Source organism: Martes martes (genome assembly GCF_963455335.1).
Source record: "Martes martes genome assembly, chromosome: 4".
In the NCBI taxonomy this organism is placed as follows: domain Eukaryota; kingdom Metazoa; phylum Chordata; class Mammalia; order Carnivora; family Mustelidae; genus Martes; species Martes martes.
This window is the reverse complement of record NC_137891.1, coordinates 181,843,085-181,857,724: the sequence shown is the minus strand read 5'-3', so window position 1 is coordinate 181,857,724 and position 14,640 is coordinate 181,843,085. Positions and strand designations below refer to the sequence as shown.

General features: G+C 56.3%; 1 protein-coding gene across 1 annotated transcript in view; it reads left to right on the top strand.

Moving 5' to 3' along the window:
- The window catches only part of PRDM2 (PR/SET domain 2), a 121,523-nt gene extending 109,079 nt beyond the window's left edge, over positions 1 to 12,444 (top strand). The window contains exons 8-9 of the mRNA XM_080800430.1: positions 5,656 to 5,799; positions 10,583 to 12,444. Coding sequence (XP_080656556.1) covers positions 5,656 to 5,776 — 121 coding nt within the window. The 3' untranslated portion in view covers positions 5,777 to 5,799; positions 10,583 to 12,444. The remainder of the gene's footprint in view (positions 1 to 5,655; positions 5,800 to 10,582) is intronic.
- The last annotated feature ends 2,196 nt before the right edge of the window (positions 12,445 to 14,640 follow it).

Sequence of the window (14,640 nt, the reverse complement as noted above, 5' to 3'; positions counted from 1 at the left end):
ACCAGCAGCTCTGGGCCCCTGCTGACGACCGCTGTGGTTCTCCTTCCTGGGCTCCTTCACGTTTGGCAGTGGGGGACTCACCCTGGACAGGCTTGCCACCGCTTCCTCCCAGCTCCCTGACATCACCACCTGCCCCTCTGCGTCCCATCCCGGGTCCCTCCCCTTGCTGAGCCGTCCAGGCCACCCAGATGCTGACCAACCCCAGATTCATCAGTTCCATTTCAGCAACCCACTTGACCTCTCTCTTGGGTCAAGTAAACACTTCAAATTGAATCTTTTTCAAACTGATCTCTCCCTGAAGCCTCTCCTGCTCTCTTGCCGTCTTGGCTAACGGCAAACCCTCCTGCTTTGGAGGTAGTCAAGACTCTGGTGTCTTCCTGGCCCCAGCCCCAGCCCCGACATCCAGTTCATTAGCCAATCCTGTCCTCATGGCTTCCGAACTGTATCTGGAGTCAGCCTTTTGTCACTACTGCCGTGAGGCCCAAGCTGCCATCACTAACTGGTCCACCCCTCCCCCCATTCCATTCTTGTCATCTTACCATCTGTGCCTAACACGGTGGCCAGGTCATGCCAGTCATGTCAGAAGAATACCCTGGCTTCTGCCTCAATCGGGGCTCACAAGATGCTCTCTTCTGCCCCCTTTTCTCTGGCATTCCAGGCAAATTCCACCTCGGGCCCTTTGCACGTACCATTTGCAACACGTGCAATGTGCCATGCCTAGGTGTTCAAGCAGATCCACGACCCCCTGCCTGCAGGTTTGGCTCACATGGTTCAGCTTCCCCCTCCTGCATGCATTCCCGAGCTCACTCTCTGCTTCATTTCTCTCCGTGGGGATTGCTGCTGTCTGGGAAGGTGGGGTTGTGACCCCCCTTGCTCTCGCTGTGTCTGTAGCGCTCACACCGTGCTGAGCGGCAGTAACTGCTCCTCCCCGGGGCTGGGGTAAGCAGCTCTGAGAGGGGCGAGTTGAATAGGCTCCCCAGAGGAGGGGTGAGGTGCTTAGCCCTCAGAGGGGCAGGGAGTTGGGGGGGGGCAGTCCTTGACCCGGTCACATCCCCTCATCTGCGGGCACCATGTTTACGGGGCCTCCCCCCAGCCTGCCCAGTGACTGTGGTCTGTTGTGTTAGTAGGCTCTTGTTGGACACCAGGATCGTGCCGTATTCCTCAGCTGTGCATTTTCTGTGGTGTCTCTAAGTTACGTCCTCAATACTGGGGTGGCCTTGGCCCATCTTCTTCTTAGTTTCGCTGTGACATCGCTCCGTCTCGGTGACTCCCGCATCCCCTGCTCTCGGAAGGCCCTGGAGAGGCTCAGGTGTGGCCGCCGCCCTGTGACGTCACCGTCCCCCCCAACTCCCCTGGGCTCAGTGGTGTTGGGGCTCTAGAACCCCATGTGAGGGGACAGAGCCCCCTTCCCTGTGACCCCTTAGCTCGTGGCGACGCCCCAGGCAAACTGACCAACCCTTGTAGGTCCCAGGGGTCCTTGGGTAGTTCCCTACCCAGGCCTTGAACTAAGACCCACCGCTGTTGGAAACCTCGCGGGGCCCCGGACTTCACTCCTGTTTCTTGTGTGTGGTTCCGTGTGCTGGTGTCTCACTTACTGGGGACCCGTGGGGGCTGAACGAGAAGGTGGTCGCCAGGAGGCCCGAGTGTTGGCCTTGCACTTGTGGCAGCCTTCTGCACCCAAGCGCTCGTCCTCTCAGGGCTACGCCGAGTCCCGTGCGGACCGGGTGAGGGGAGAAGTGTCCGTCGTACTCCCGCAGCCAGCGCCAGCAGGTGGCGACTCCCTGCTCTGTTAGGCAGAAGGTCCCGGGTCCGGGGTCTCTGGAGAAGCCTCCATGCAGCCAGGGGACCGTCGGGTGGACGTGGAGGGCGCTGATGGGGGCGAATACGGTGAAGTGGAGGGACTGGAGGCAGATGGGGGGGGCGTTTGCGGTTCCCAGTGGAGAGCTGAGGGGGATGCCCTTGAGCAAGAACTTGAAGGAAGGAGTGGTGAGCCCTGTGAGGACAGGGCCCCGTGTAGACTCCCTGGAGCGCCGACAGAGGCCAGTGCCCCCTGCCGCCCCCAGAGATGCTCGTGTCACGGGTGTGGTGTGCGGACCTGGCCTCCCGGTGAATGCAGTGAGTGGCCGGGGCTGAGGGCCGCCGGGGGCAGGGCTGTGCGTGGACGCGTGTGTCATCGCCCCAGGAGCATCCCACATGTGCTGACGTCTCGGAAGGAGAAGCGCCCTCACATCCCGGTCCCCGGCTTGGCGGGCCAGCAGGGATGGCCTCTCTTTACAGACGGGGAGGCCGAGGTTCGGAGCCTAGGGGGCAGGGAGGGTCTTCCCCCTGGGCCACGCAGCCAGCGAGGACAAGGACTGGGACTGACAGCCATGCCGCCGCCGCCTTGGGATGTGTCACAGCCCCTGGCATCCCTTCACTTGGCCGGCCGCTTGCGTCTGCACCGACTGCCCCTGTGTAGACACCGCGCACGTGGATATACTCGAGGGTCGGCATGTCCGGTGCTGAGAGTGTCCTCTAAGTGTAATCAGCACAACCACCCAGTGGCATTACTACTGCTCCCGTTTTGCAGATGGTGAAACTAGAGCCCAGAGAGGCCCCTGACTTGGCCTGGCTCACACAGCCAGGAACCTAGAATCAGGTCTTCGTGTGGTCGCCACGGCTGTCTGAGAACGGGAGAAATGTCTGGGTCCGCAGACGCTGTTCCTCAGCACCTGACATCTCTGCTCCAGGCCGCCCCTGGTCTCTCTAGAGTTCTCTGACCACAGGAAGCGTTTCATGGTCAAGGAAGGAGAGACTGTCCTGCTGGGCATCACTGCCTTAGACACTTAAGTGGTGACCTGGTGTCTCCGCAGAGATTGTGGCCCGTGGAGCTGAAAGCCCTGGGCTCTGCTCCCCCAGGAAAGTCTCCAAATCTCTGTGAGCCTCGGTGTCCTCATCTGTGAAATGGGTGTAAAAAGTGCGTGCTCTCCTCACCACCTGAGCTGCTGGGAGGGTGCGGCGATAACAGCCCAGAAAGTACTTGGGAATTACAAGGGCTGTGTGCATGCCCACTGGGGTTGCCCTCACTGGGCCAGGCCGTGTGCTGAGAGGTGGTGAGAGGAGCCTGCCTTGGGGGCCTTTACCCCTGACCGTAAACTCTACCAACCACAGGATGCCTGGGGCTGGGGAGAAAGCCTGCCCCCTAGTGGAAGTGGCTGTGGTTGCCTCGGCTGCAGGAGCCTGAGCTTGATTGGAGCCTGTGTGCCAGGGAGCAAAGAAACGCCAGATGGCTGGAGCCCAGGGGACACAAGTTTGTTGGACTGATCTGGTTTTCCAGCATTTAAAAGTTGTGAAATGCTGGTAACGGAGAGGGGGACATGGAAATTGATGATGCAGACCCTGCCGTCTCTTCAGAGCTGCTGCTCCTTCTGTTCCTGTGCGTTAGAGCCGTTTCTGCAGACAGGGGACAGTGTCGGGGCCCCGGCAGGTGGCTGGGACGGTCCTTTCTTCCCCAACAGGCCCAGGGCATCCCAGATTTCCAGGCAGCCTCACAGTAGATTGTCCCTCCCACAGGCAGGTCGGCCGGCTGAGGGGCTGAGTTCACACTGGGGTCCCAGCCAGCCCCCAGGGCCACCTCCTGGGCTTCGTGATTCTGGAGCTTTGGATGGTCCATCGGGTGGCACAGGCTTGCCGCTGAACATGGGGTGTCCTTTAGTTTTCTGCCTTGAGTCTTGCTCAGCTAGTAGAAGCAGCTGACCGCAGACCTCGATCACACAGTGTTGGGAGGAATCCACACGGGGCAGCCCCGCACCTTGACCAAGAGCCAGGCCTTCGCTTGTCTGTTTACCTGTTTGTTTATACGTTCACTTACTTCGTTTATTGTAATCGGTATTTTTTGATAGCTGCCTCTGCCAACTTTGATGTGATTCACTTTTCGGATCATTCTCTGCCCCGGGGGCTGTCCTGAACGCTGTGGAGTGTTTGACAGCGTTCCCTGACCCCATCCACTAGGTGCCGTAGCAACGTCCCTCCCCTCGGAGGTGACCACCAAAAATGTCTCCAGACACACTGCCAAGTGCTTGTGCTTGTGAAGAACCACTGATCTGGGGTGCCCGGGTGCCCGAGTCATTAAGTGTCTGCCTTCTTTTTTTTTTTTAAATTTATTTATTTGACAGACAGAGATCACAAGTAGGTAGAGAGAGACGAGGAAGCAGGCTCCCTGCTGAGCAGAGAGCCCGATGCAGGGCTCGATCCCAGAACCCTGGGACCATGACCCGAGCCGAAGGCAGAGGCTTTAACCCACCGAGCCACCCAGGCGCCCCAAGTGTCTGCCTTCTGCTCACGTCATGATCCTGGGGTTCTGGGATCAAGCCCCGCATTGAGCTCCCTGCTCAGTGGGAAGCCTGCTTCTCCCTCTCCCTCTCTCCCTGCTTGTGTTCCCTCTCTCGCTGTGTTTCTCTCTGTCAAATAAATAAATAAAATAAAATAAACATAACCACTGATCGAATCTCTGGTGTGTCGGCTTCAAGACTGGCCCCATTCCCATCACAGCTGACTCTGAGCCAACACCTGACAGGGGTGAGGCTCACCCTTCCCGCTTTCCCGCCCACCTCACCTTCCTCCTCTCCTGACCGGAGGGCCTGCTCACTTCTGTCTGGGGAACAGATTTGGGACCTGGGACAAGTTCCTTAGCCTCCTGTGACCTGTTTCCTCATGTGCAGTTCGGGCTGGTACAGTAGGCGCCTTGCTAGGGGTACGTAGAGTAGGAGAGTTGTGTGTGTAAGTACTTATTAGCACGTTTCCAGCATGCTTGTTGTTCTTATCGAACAGCTATTTATTTTTGCTGTGCTAAGAAGGGGGTGCGTCAGTGAATAGGACAAAAGCCCTGACCTTGGGATTTCATAGCCCGGGAGGCAGGTACATTATCCCGCCATTGTGATTCAGTGTAATTAGTGCTGTGGTGGGAAAGTGCGAGGGGGCAGTGGGAGCCTGCAGGAGGGCTGCCCCTTGCGGGAGTTAAAGAAGGAAGGCTTCCTGGAGGAGGTGGTATCCCGGCCAGGACCTGAAAGATGAGTCTGGGTTAGCGAGGTGAAGGAATGGGGTCTAGGTTATCTCACTTTTAAAAAATCCTTAAATGCTTTCCTGGGGAAAAAAAAAAAAATCTTATTGAATGGGCTCTGGTAGCAGAAAGGGCCAGACTGTGTCATGGGATCCAGGCTCACGCCCCCTCAGGGATGCCCAAAATGAAAGTGCTTGGTGCAGTGAGGCTGGGATAGGGGGCCAAGGGCAGAGCTCCTGGCCTGGAGGAGACCCACTGCAGGGGACGGATGTAACATGGTACCGGAAACCTCCCCAGATGCTTCCGAGGAGGGGGCGGTGCCTGGGAGGCAGCTGGGGCACAGCACAGCTGCTGTGTCTGCACAGCTGGGCTCCATTCCCAGCTCACCTGTCCCTCTCCGGGGCTCGTCTGGACAGCGCTGTGCAGTGCAGTGTCGCAGAACCCGGCTGGGGGTTGCTTCTGCTCGCCCTGTCCCTTGCAAGGGGAGGGAAGGTGGTGGGCAGAGCTCGGTGGAACTCACGTGGGTCATTAAAGCCCACATCCCGTGGGCCTCGAGGTGCCATCCAGGGCTGGTAGGGGGCCCTGCTGATGGTGTATATCGTTCCTCTCCCCAACAGCTACAGTCTCCGCCTGGCGTCCCGGTGCCCTCCGCCAGCCGCCCCGTACATCACCAGGCAGTGTAGGAATGTGAAGGCCACGGCGGCAGCCCAGTTCCAGGGACCCCTCTTCAAAGAGTAGACACTTCGCCTGCTCCCTGACAGGTACGAGGAGGGTGGGGAAGCTCTGGGGGTCGAGGGGCACCAGACTTGGGTCTTGGGGTGGCCTGGGAGGCAGGGGAGAGGGTGGGCATGATTGCCTGTGTGGTGGGGGGGTGGGCATGGGGCCTTTCTGCAGGCAGGTGTGGACCCTAGCCCTGTCACTTCCTGGCTGTGGGACTGCCGCAAGGTACTCAGTCTCTCTGAGCCTCGATTTCCACATCAGTAAAATGGGGATGACAGAATTACAAGTGTCATGTGTATGCACCACAGGCAGAAAATGCCTGGTGCACAGAAAGCACTAGCTTTTAGCTGTTACTAGCTATTTTAGGACTAGCAGTTAGCTGTGACTGTTGAATAAGAATAGGAGGGACAACCACAATAGCCAGCACTTACTCGAGACTTCTAGAGGCTTTAAGCCCACAGAAGATTGTGTGGTCTTTACTCCCACAATGTGTTCGAAAGTGAAAGTAATAGTATTCTGCAAAATATAAAACGTAAACTTAATGTTGAACCTGAAGTCTCTTTCTAGATTTTCTGGTAGTAAAACCTGAATCCCATCATAGAAGCTGGACTTTCCCTCTTCCGGGGGGCTGGGCTTGGCCAGTGAGCTCGAGCGGGCCTGGACTTCCTTGTTGGTGACGTGGCGTGTCTTCTGTCACTGTGTCCCTGAGACCGTGATGGGAGGAGCCCACGCGCCAGGACACGGGGGCACCAGTTAAAAATACAGACCCCAAGGTGCAACCCCAAACTTACTAAACAAGCATCCTGGTGTGCAGGGCCTGGGAATCTGTAGTAGCAGGTGGCCCCATGATTCTGGGACACATCCAGGCGTGGGGATCCCTGCTTAATGCAGCCAGGGATGTTCAGGACGAGAACATAGTTGTTTCGGGCAAGCATGGGCTGAACTCTGAAACTTTGGGGTCTTCTGTCCTGTACGTTCCTCCCTCTGCCTGTTCTGCTAACCTGGAGGGCTCACGCACTCCTCCCTTCCTGAAGCTGCTGGAGGCTCTGGGCTTTATTTCTCTGGGGGTCAGGGAGCAGCATGGAAACAAAATCCGCTTTCCCCAGGGACTCTGCTGTATTGAGCCAGAATTCAGCCTGTGTCTCCAGAACAAGCTCCAGACAGGGCACGTGTCCCTGAGCCAGAATGCTGGGGAGCAGAGTTGAAATGTGCGTGAAACGCAAAACTGGAAGGTCCGGGAGAGCAGAGGCCCCAGGGCAGTTCTGGGTCCCGGCACAGCCCGGGCCCCTCCCTGTCGTGGCCGCTGCCATGTGGACGTCTGTGTTGATGGGCGCCAGGGTGTGGCCTACAGCCCAGAGCAGGTGTTCTTTGTGGCCCAAGGCCGAGCCGGGCGTAGCTGGATTGACTGGGCCACGGACTGGGCCGTGACCGTTGGCCACTGCAGTCTCTGGTGGCGATGCGGGGTTTGCCGAGCACTGCTAATTCAGGCTCTGCCCCCGGGGGCCGGGGCATGACCCTGGAAGGATGCCTTCTCTTCCCTTACTACCAGACCTGTGCGGCTTCCCCGGCAAGGTGCTCAGAGTAGAGGCCCAAAGTAATTCGTGTCTGTGACTGATTTATTTATATTTATGTATATATAATTTAAAATTATATGTGATGTAATATATGATATAATATATGATTTATATATATATATATATATAAAAATATGATTTAAAAAACACCGTACTTACACTGTTTGTCATAGCTCAGGCTGCATAACAGAGTGCCGTGGACTCTGGGGCTTAGACAAGACATTTACTTCTCACAGTGCTGGAGGCTGGGCCTCTGAGCATCTGAGGTTGGGGCGCCAGCATGGCTGGGTTCTGGTGAGGACCCTCTTCCTGGCTTACAGGGGCCACTGTCTTGCTGTGTCCTCAGTAGTGGACAGAGGAGGCTCTGCTGTCTCTTGTGAGGTCACTAAACCCGTCACGGGGGCCCCCACCCTCCTGACCTCATCTAAACCTAACACCTTCCAGAGGCCCCACCTCCAAATCCCGTCACACTGCGGGTAAGGGCTTCCATATATGAATTTGGCCGGGGAGAGGGGGCAGTTCCACATGTTTCCAGAATGATTTTTTAAGTGCCGTGACAGAGGATTTTAGCATGGGAAAGATGTGTGCGTCAAAATCCCCATTTCACAGGGAGGGAGACAGACAGGGGCAAGTGGCAGAACTGGAGGCAGAACTGGAGGCATCTGACTCCCCGATTGGAGAGAGGACTCCAGGGGCTCTGTGCTGCCCCCCTCAAAGTCGTATGCCGAACTGTCGCACTTAGGGGGTCTGTTCTGGGGAAGGAGTGATGTCCTCGGAGCGCCCAGGCCCTGGGACTGCGCCTTCCCTGCCGCCCTTGCCCGCTTAGAGGCTCTGGCTGGTTAACTCAACAGTCTGAACCCGGTGAGGAGCTCGCCTTTTCTCCGCTGCTGACTTCTCGTGAGCCTCCCTGTTCTGGCCTTTATCAATGTCGTGGGCAAAGCCCAGGGCTTTCTGTTCACTTTGTGGCATAAAACACACCACCCTGTGTCGTCCCGTGAGAAAGTGCCCCTGCACGTGCGCTGCACCTGTCTCTCTCCGTTGCCTGAGGCCAGCACACTTGGGCCCTGGGGTCTTTGAGGGGCTGTCCAGGGAAGAGCCTGGCGTCTCTCACTCATCTGGCCACCTCCAGGATCTTCCCCTCGGCTGCCGCTGGCCTTGGGCAGGCTTCCCAGCACTGGTTGTCTCCTGGGGTTCCAGGGGCTGGGTGGGGTGATAAGAACCCTCCCCCCACCCGACAGCCTCTGCTTCCCTCCAGCCCCAGTGGTCCAACCCACAGCCCCTGCTGCTGGGGTCCCCACCCTGGAGGGCTGCTCCTCGGGCTAGGGATAGGCAGGCTGGCTTCTCTTGTGGATCCCACTCGATGACCTGCAGGTGACACACACCAGCCACACCAGATGGAGGAAACGCAGGCCACTCCTACGGCTGGCCCCTGTCTCCATGTTCTTTTTCTCCCCCGGCTCGTTTGGGGCACACACAGGCCTCCACTGGGAAGGTACCCTCATACAGTGCCCAATCAAGAGATTTTGGGGGGAGGGGTTGGAATGGACCTAGGGTAGTGGTTTAAGTGTGCATTTTCTGGAGGTGAATCCAGCAATCCTGGTAGGTATTTCACTTCTCTGTGTTTTAGTTTGCCCATCTGCAAAATGGGTTACTAGTCATACCTGTCTCATGGGTGTACCATAAGGGTGGCGCAGGTTAATATATGAAAAGCCCTTAGGAAAGCGCCTGCCTGGTATGTCATAAGCCTGCAGTCAGTTGGCACTGCTAGTATCGTTGTTCTCAGCCAATCATCACGGTAGTGGTAGAGGAATAATAATACTAGTTAGTGGTCGGAGTGGCAGTTTTAGCAACGATGACCAGGTCCACGGGGTGAGAGAATGGAGCGCCTGAACTTGGCCCAGCACGACACCAGACTCATCTTTAGGCCCGGGCAGCAAATGTTACTAAGTCCTGACCACCCTCCTCCCCCCCCCACCGCCCCTGTTCCTGGCTCCGTGTCAGGGACTGTGGACGGGGTTTCTGTGGCCGAGGCACGCAGGAGAAGCCGGTCCCCTGGAACCAAAAGCACTCACAGGCTCTGAAGTGGGCTTGACCTGGTTCAAGTCCCATGGCTGCCACTTGTCGTCAGCCTGACCTTGTAAAAATCACTTGTCCTCTCTGAGCCTCTATTTTTTCCGTGCCAAATGGGGATCTGGGGATCTGTGTCACCTGCCGTGAGGGTCGTTGGAAGCATTAGAATGAAATCAGGTGGTGACATAGTTGACTGTGGCAGAGTCTTTGGCAGGATTGATTGAAGTGAACATCTGTGTCCCCAGACCCAGCAGTTACACTGCAGGGAGACATGTGGCAGGAATGCGTGCACATGCACGCCAGAGCCCACGCACGGGAGAGGTCATACGTTACCTGTGCACACCCTACCGCCCAGCACTTCTGCTCGGCTTAAGTGTGCACGCGTGTGCCCCGCACGTGCCCTCCAGACATAGATAAGCATGACTCAGGGTGGCCCCAGATTGGAAACTGCCCACTTGCCCTTGGCAGTGGACCAGCCAGATGAAGGAGGCACGATCCTCCAGCAGACTCCCGTAGCAAGGAGGTGGACGGAGCTGCACGCACGGGCTCAGGAGGGATGGATCACGGACATGTCGTGCGGAAGGAGCCAGACACAAAGTATACAGACGGATTGGTTCCATTTATTTTAGTTAAAAATGGACAAAATCAGTCTATGGTGATAGAGGTCGGAGTGTTTATTCTGGGGGTGAGGGTTAGCGGTGGTCCTAGAAGAGAGCCTGGGATGGGGGCGAAGAGGAGGTGGGTCATGTTCTGTTTCCTACGTGGGAGCTGCTCACGCAGGTGTGTTCACTGTGAACATGCATCAGGCTGTGCTTTTCTGTGTGTCAGTGGCGTACTGCAGTCGATCTTTTAATTTTTCATTTTTTTTTAAAGATTGTATTTGTCAGAGAGAGAGAGAGAGAACGAGAGCAGGCACGTGAGCACAAGCAGAGGACGCAGCAGCCAGAGCAGGCAGAGGCAGAAGCAGGCTCTCCACTGAGCAGGGAGCCCGAAGCGGGGCTCGATCCCAGGACCCCGGGATCGTGACCTGAGCCGAAGGCAGACACTTAACCCACTGAGCCACCCAGGAGTTCCACAGTCAGTCCTTTACTTGTAAAAATTAAGTGAGGCAATGCTCCAGCAGCCCAGGGTAGGCACTGAGGATGCGGCCACTGTTACCGTTTTTTCTTTTTCTCCTCAGCACCTGAAGTGACCTGGAATCAGTGAAGCCAAAGGGACTGGCCTTCTGCCCTGCAGGGAGTACCGACCTATTCCACTTTTATGAGCCTGCGAGAGAAAGGAAGAGTGCGTGTGCGTGTGCGTGTGTGTGGTCTTCAGACGAGGGTCCCAAACCCCAGGGAGGCAGGAAGGCAGCTGATTCCACACCATGGACGACACTTGGGTGCAGCCGCTGGGACCGTGTTCTGCAGCTCAGCCTTCCTGCTGGGGGCGGGGGGCCTCTCCTACTATGCAATTTTTCAAGAGCTCCTTGATCCTGCTTTTTGCTTCTCGAGTTTTTTGCCGTGGCGGGGACTGTGGGCTGGCTCAGGGGTCGCCTCCAGTCCTGTCTGAGGAAGGCCTTCCAGAGGAGGCCGAGTTTCCCTTCTAACCACCCCACCTTCCCCAGCCTTCCACCATCTCTGGGAATCAGCGGCCTGTGGACGTGTCGGACCCTTGCTGATTGACCCTGTTGGCCTGCGCACTTTGAAAACCTCCCTTCTTTGCCTGAGCTGCTGGCTTGAGTCGTTTTCCAGATTTAAAATTCTACTCAGTCCATTTTGGGAGAAAGTCCCCATCCCCATTTGCAGATCTGGTTCCTCCCTTGAGAGAGGCAGGGGATGGGACAGCAAGGGGGGTGGGGAGGGCTCCCCCGCACCCCTCCCCGCCGTGCTTCTTTTGCCTCCCTTGGTGGGACCATCAACACCTTTAGCGGCTGACCTCCTCAGATTAGCTGAAAAGGGAAACAAAAATTGGGAAATGAAAAATAAGTTGGAGGATTAAGAAGCACAGTGGGGAGAAGAGATTTCCAGAGGCCAGTCGCCTGCCAGGGAATGATGGAGCTGGCTTCCGCTTTGCACGGGACCACTCCATGTCTCGGAGAAACGGGTGAGCTGAGCTAGGAGTTTGGACCCAGTTCAGTGAGGGTCTTGGGTTTTGTGCCTTTTGGGCAGACCCTAGACACGGATGTCTGAGACCACTTGAGCGCTGTTTTCTCAGCTACTTTCAGTCGTGATGGGCTGAACCACAGTGGAAGGACAGCACTTGGAAGGACGTGAGTGGTCACACACAAAAAGGGACTTTTTTTTTCAGGGCTACTATGGTTGATCTTGCAACTCTGTAAATATGTATGTAGACACTTTTAAAAGCACGTATTTATGTCCCTGACTGTAAATGCCCCCTTTTTAAAGTTTTATAACTTGTGTTATTTAATTAATCAGTCGACTGGCTACAGTGTAGGGTCTGACGATGGTCCGGGAGGAAGGTCTCACGAGACCCTCACATGGGCAGAAAAGTGCTGATCGCCGGCCTCCATTCACAGTTTTCCACTTGCCACCCAGCTCCAAACCATCGTTTGTTTTCAACTTCCATAAGCTGGCATCCTTTTGCCCACTCCGAAAATTAACCCTCACGAGCATGAAAAGCTGTGGCTGTTTCTTATCCTAACGATACGGTTTTGTCCCATAAATGTCGACACTCACGAACTGTACCCCAGCCTCTCAGTTCTGAGGGTTCCCCTTTGCAGCAGCAAGGAAGGCTCACGAATCCAAAGCTTCGAAAGTCACCTTCAACCGATGGTGAATTCCAGAAAATGTTGTGGGGGACTGGGGGACACTCATTTTTGCATGTGCAAATGTGTGGGTCAGCCTTCGACCCTCTCAGACCAGCAGAAAAGGCTACGAGTGTCCCGATCACAAAGACGGAGGCGGGGGGTGGTCTTCTAAAGAGTGGTGTTTCCTGGTCAGTGGTGGTTTTCGGGCGTGGGTGTGGATCACGGAAGAGAACGGTTCTGTATCTGCCATGTGAAGGAAATTAACAATAAAAGTGTGAAGCGCGATTGTAAGGAACAAGTCTGGGAGTGATCATTTTGGTTTCTGTGTTTTGGGTCCATTCTGGCAATTTCTGTGGGGTGGGGGTGGATGGGTTGAGGCGGCCCCCAGAGGCCCCATTCCGACAATGAGAGCAACGCGAGGTTTCAAGGAAGCTCACTGTGGAAACATCCTGCCGGGTGAGCAAGGTTACTCTGTCCTCAGATCACTCTCCCACCTGCCAGCCAGGAAGTTAGGCCATTTCACTGAGGCTAGACAGGCCTCCGTGATTGTAAATACATTCTCCTCTTTAGCTCTATTGTGATTGCTTTCATGTACTGTACAGTGAACCCACATAAGTCAGTGTACAAATCAGGTTTGTTGGTTTTTTGGTTTGTTTTTTTTTTTGTATATTCGGAGTTGTGCAACCATCACTGCATTCAATTTTAGAACATCTTCGATCACCCCCAAAAGAAATCCCATACCCATTAGCAGTTGCTCCCGATTTCTCCCCTCGGTTGCCCTAGGCAGCCACAGGTCTACTCTCTGTCCTTAGGTTCACCCTTCCTAGACATTTCACGTAAATAGAATCGCACGGCGTGTGATCTCATGACCAGCTGTTTCACTTCGTGTTTTCGAGGCATACCCAGGCTGTAGTACGTATCAGCACTTCTTTCCTTTTTATGGCCTAATAATCCCATTGTATGCTTTTATTTGTGCAATATTTGGGACATAGTTACACTTAAAACAAGGCATCACTCATTGTTGATCTGGAACTCCACTGCGACAGGTGTGCTGGATCCTACCAGGTAAGTCTGCCTGTGCAGCAGTGACTCCAAGCTCACGGCTGACCTTCTAGGGACCATTTACTGTGAACTGCCATGGGCCAGATACTCCCCGCACATTCCCTTTTCCTATCAGGGCATCCCAGCAGGAAGGGTACCTCAACAGCCATTTCACAGATGAAGGAACAGGCTAGACACCTTAAGCAATTTGTCCCAGGGTCACACAGCTGGCAGATGTAGGCTGGAACTGCGTTGAGCCCTTTCCGGCCCAAAGTTCTGTAGTTCCTACTTGCCTTTCGCTGCTGCCTCTGCTGCTGGTTCCTCCAGCTCTCCGGCCACCTGGCAGGTGGAAACATGACAACAGAGGTCAGTCCCCAGCTACCCAGAGCATAGCCGTCGGCTGCTGAGCTTCCGCTCCACCCCAGACGCCTGGCCGGATGAAAAGCATATGTTTAAAGCTATGGGTTCTGTCCCAGGTCCCCTCCCTATTGGCCATGTGACCTTGCTTGGGCTCCCACTGGTCTCAGCTTGGTTCCTTGTTTGTACAAGGGGACGATCACCCAGCTTCCTGGATTCTAGCCACCACTGCATTTGCTGAAAGTTAACTTATCCCTCTCTGGGATCACCTGGCTGATCGTTAAAGGAGAAATCCTTGGTCTCTACACCCACCCCCCACCCCCCCCATCTGTCGCATCAGAAGCCCGGTGGGGGGCGGGTTGCCACCTGGCCGACCAGCTTAACGCCCGGAAGCATGTCTGGAAACAAGCATGGGGCCTCAGGCAGACCACTGCATCAAGGGCGCCCTAGGGATTTGCATCAAGAAGGGTCTCCGGTGCTTGTTCTGAGCGTCAAGCTGTGCCTGGCGCCGGGTCACCGCCAGGACTGGCTCCAGAGGCTCAACGCCGCCGGGTGCTGGGCAGGTCCTTAAGCCTGCCCGGGTGTCCCGCGGAGACCGGGGGAGCGTGGCGCTGGGGGCGGGAGCGGGCCATAGGGAGCCCCACACGCCCTGCGCCGGCTGCCCGGGGAGGGTTAGGGCGCGGCGCGGGGTCGGATTAGGGCGCCGCGGCTCCGACTCCAGGGCTGGCCGCGTTCCGGTTGCCCGGGCAACCGTACCCCCGCCCCCGCCCCGGTGCTCCTCCTTCTGACGTCGAGTGCCAGGTCACGAGCAGCCTGACGCTGCGTCACGCTACGTCATGCGCCTCACGCCGCCGGGTCACGTGGGCATCTCCTGGTTCACGTCATCAGGGCCGGGGGAGCGCAGGGCCGGCAGGGGGCTTGCGAGAGAGCCCGAGCGCTCGCACCACGTTTCCTACAGTACGTGGCTCTGATTGTCAGACGGTGTTGTGAGTTGTTACCAACCCCGCATCGCGCGTGCTTTCTAACCGAAGCCTTCTGTCTTAATAACCCGAGCTTTCGCCTTGGTCTGCACCTGTGGGGAAGCGCGCAGT